This window comes from Cryptosporidium hominis, assembly GCF_000006425.1.
Source record: "Cryptosporidium hominis TU502 chromosome 2 CHRO012066, whole genome shotgun sequence".
In the NCBI taxonomy this organism is placed as follows: domain Eukaryota; phylum Apicomplexa; class Conoidasida; order Eucoccidiorida; family Cryptosporidiidae; genus Cryptosporidium; species Cryptosporidium hominis.
The window spans coordinates 1-3,773 of NW_666906.1; the positions used below are offsets into that span (position 1 = coordinate 1).

A 3,773-nucleotide genomic window follows, 5' to 3' on the forward strand; every position below is an offset into this window, starting at 1 on the left:
TTTTAAATAATGTTTTGGCATATGAATTACCGTATTCAAACAAGAAATTAGTCGAGAATTTTTCTTTTTCTTTTTGAAGAGTATAGTTTGCAGCGACGCTTGATGTTTTTTGTTTGACAGTTTCTTTTTCTTGCCCTAAAACTCTGTTACTTTCATCCAAGTGTTCGATTTCATCATTAATACTCATTAATCGCTGTAAAAGTCGATCAATATAGTGTTGAGACTCTCTATTTCCTCTTGATATATCTTTTTTAACATCTTCAATTTTCATCAATTCTTGTCTTATCATTGAAAGTTTACATCTCAAAAACTCAATCTTCACTAAATGTTCTTGAATTAACAATAATTGGAGTGATATATTACCCAAATAATCTCTTATTTCCTGTATTCCCTGCTGGTCTTTATTGACAAGCTCTGCAATATTTAGTTTATAATGAATTATTTCATTAAAAAGCTCCGGTATTAATTTTGCAAAGATCCAGTCAGGATTTCCTTCCGTTAAATTTACTTCTGTTTCATTTTGCTCTTCAATTGTGTTACCTTTCATTAAATTCATATCAAATTTTTTGAATTTTCCTAATTTTTTATAAAGTGCCTTGATAAAAAATTTCATTCTTAATGAGATGCAATCATTTGTGAATACTGGAATTGATGGTCTTGTAACTGCAACATTATTTAACTTTGAAAGTAGAGTATCTTGTGAAATTTGCAAGTTCTTAGATGCAACTGAACGCATATAAAAAATTATGGAAGCAGGAATTAATGCCTTTAAAATAAAATTAAAGGTAAAAAACGTTAATAAATAATACAATGGCTTCCAAATAAATGTAATAATATTTGATTTAAATCTAATTGATATATCTGGAGTAATTGACGTCATCATGACTTGCTTTACACTGTTATAATTAAAAATCATTAATAAGGAGCTTATTACTGAATAGTAGTATGAAAAATATGTTGCCTCCTGATAACCTAATATCGAATATCCTGTCAAAGAAAAAATCAGAATAATTGAAGCAACAACACAAAAAATAGGAAAAAGTGCGTAATTTGCATCATTCCAGCTAAAACCTCTTTGGGACGTTGTATCCATGAATGTAAACACTGAGAGAGATTCGAATGAATTTCCAGTTAGTTTCTTCCCAGTTTTTTCCATGTAACGCCTCATCTTTAATATTTTTGTACGCCGATGACGATCAACAAGTAAGCTGGAGTATATAAAAATAATGGATAAATATGTGATAATAAGAAAAACTCCGATTATTTCAAACATTTCAAAGTATCCACTTATTTCTTGGATGTTATTTATTGTTTCAAATAAATTACTGAAGGAAAACACGTTGTCGTTATAAAAACCTGAACTAGAACCAATCATATTTAGTTTCGAATTGATATCATTCAAGTTTGATATTTCTATCTCCCAGGGCAATGGATCTCCATGTGATGAAGCAATCGAATTAAAACCACCCTCAATATCAATTGAATTAATGTTAATAGAAATTTTTGTGGATATTATTAAAATATAATATGCGATTGAAGAAAAAAATAATACGAAAAATGCAATTAACATTATTACAATAATTAAAATGTTAAAATTACTTAGCTTGTACAAAATTAATATATCTTCATCGTATAATTCTTCCTCAACTATTTGCTTGGAATCAGTGATTTCCTCTTTAATATCTTTGTTCTGTTTCTTGTGTGCGAACTTTTTTTTCCTAAATTCTAAAACATTTTTTTTTTCATTTAAGTGTACATTTCCAAATGTTTCTAGTTTTTGTTTTTTGATTGTTGTTTGTTCATTTTCTATTTCTTTTCTACCGATTTTTCTTACAATTTTTCTGATTCCAAGTTTTCGAATTTTCTTTTTTTTTTGTATTTCACTTTCACTTTCTGATTCTGAAATATCCATTTTATAATTTATTTGATTCATTAGTCTTTTTCTTAATAATCTTTTTCTATAAAAATTGTAAATGACCAATATAAGGAATATTAGGAAAATAAAACACTGTATCCCAATCAGAACAAATGAAAAAACCCAGATTCCTGAATTTGAATCCGAGTCTTTGACTTGGTTTTCACTTTCATTTTCATTTCCATCAACATCTTCTGAAATTTCTTGATTTTTTGAATCAATATAAATCCCATTTTGATTAATAGTTTGTTTGATCCATTCATGTTTCACAAAATCAAAAGAATATTCAATTTCAATTTTCCCAGTACGTAGAAGTTCAAATTTTAACTTTATCAATGAAACAGAATTTTGATTTGGAATAATAATCGGAAAGTAAATTTCTAGAGTATCCATACTATAATCAAACAAACCATCAAAAGGAATGTTAAAATCTTCATTTGAAGCAAACGAATCTAATGAAGTGATTAAGTCGACATTTACATCGCTTCCAGTAGAAAGAGAATAAGACCTTATAACCCAAAATAAGTTTCCTTCATCATTTCCATGTAAAGATTTATTAAACTGTTCGGAAATTTCCGATTCTTTACCTGCATATAAAAAAAATATTCTATCTACTCCTGAGCTTGATAGAGTTGACTCCATATGAGAACTCTTTTCCGCAGAAGTAGTTAACTCTCTACTGAATATTCCATGATTAAAATTCACTAATTTAAGAATACGTGCAAATATATTTCTGATTTTTTGAATTTGGGTATTTGGAACAGATAATGAAGTTGGGACATTATTTACTGACAATGGATTGAAATTTGAAATATCTTTAATGCTTAATGAGCTTTTTGATCTAGAGATTGTACTTAAATATAATCCAGACGAAATTGGATTAGAATTGCATTTAACGGGACTAAAATGTTGTTTAAATAATAACATTGGGTTAACTGTTGAATAGAGTGTTGGATGGCCAAGATCCATCAAAAAATTCTTTTTTTCTGAAGTTTGAGTATTTTTTGTTTTTATCAATGGGATAAAAATTTTTTGAATCCATGAATTTAGGTGACTTAATGAAGTAATATTTGTAAGCCTGTATGACTGATATAGCCCGTAGAGAAGTTCTCCTGGAATATTAGATAACTGGTCTTTGTCATATAAGAAATTGAGGTTTTCATCTTTTTTAGAACAATCTTTAAACATATATGGGAAGAAATCCAAAGTTGGATCAAATGTATAGAATGATCTTGCTCTAAAAGGCGAATCGAGAATCTTCCAAATAACTTCGCCTGTTTCAGTATGAAGCTGGTAGTTTGCTATATTAATAATCCATAGTATAGAAACTATGGAAAATAGTACAATTAAGAAAAAAAGATGGTATGGAATATATTCAAGCTTTGGAGGCAACTCAAAAAATTTTTTAAACTGTTTCTTTTTTTGTTGTATTACTTGATTTATGCCTTTTTCGTTCATTTTATTAGTTTTGTTTGTCCCTTCGTTCAAAATGATTTCTTTTGCAAAATTGTTACTTTCTTGTTGGTGTTGTGCCTCAATCTCATTTTGTATATCATGATTTATTTTTATGGTCTTGTCATTCGATTGAGACGAAAATGACCAAACTTTTTTTGATTGCCAAAATGTTGAAAGAAAAAAAATTTGTTGAATCCAAGCACTAAGAGTCGTTTTGATCGTGTAAATATTATCTGTGTTTTGTTTTAAAGATTGAAGAATTTCAACTTCATTGTAAATAAACATTATGGTGGCAGTTGATAATGGAATTAATAGGAGGTATAGAGTTAGAATTCCCAATACGATTGATAAAAAAATAACTGTTGGAACTTTATAGATTGTCTCTTCGGAAGTTTCCTCCTGA

At 28.2% G+C, this 3,773-nt stretch overlaps 1 protein-coding gene across 1 annotated transcript; it reads right to left on the reverse strand.

The window, feature by feature from the left end:
• On the reverse strand, positions 1-3,655 carry Chro.20232 (hypothetical protein; the record flags this gene model as incomplete). Its single annotated transcript, XM_660267.1, has 1 exon — positions 1-3,655. A coding segment is annotated over one exon (3,655 nt), but the record flags the coding sequence as incomplete, so codon positions are not given.
• Between the last annotated feature and the right edge of the window lie 118 nt (positions 3,656-3,773).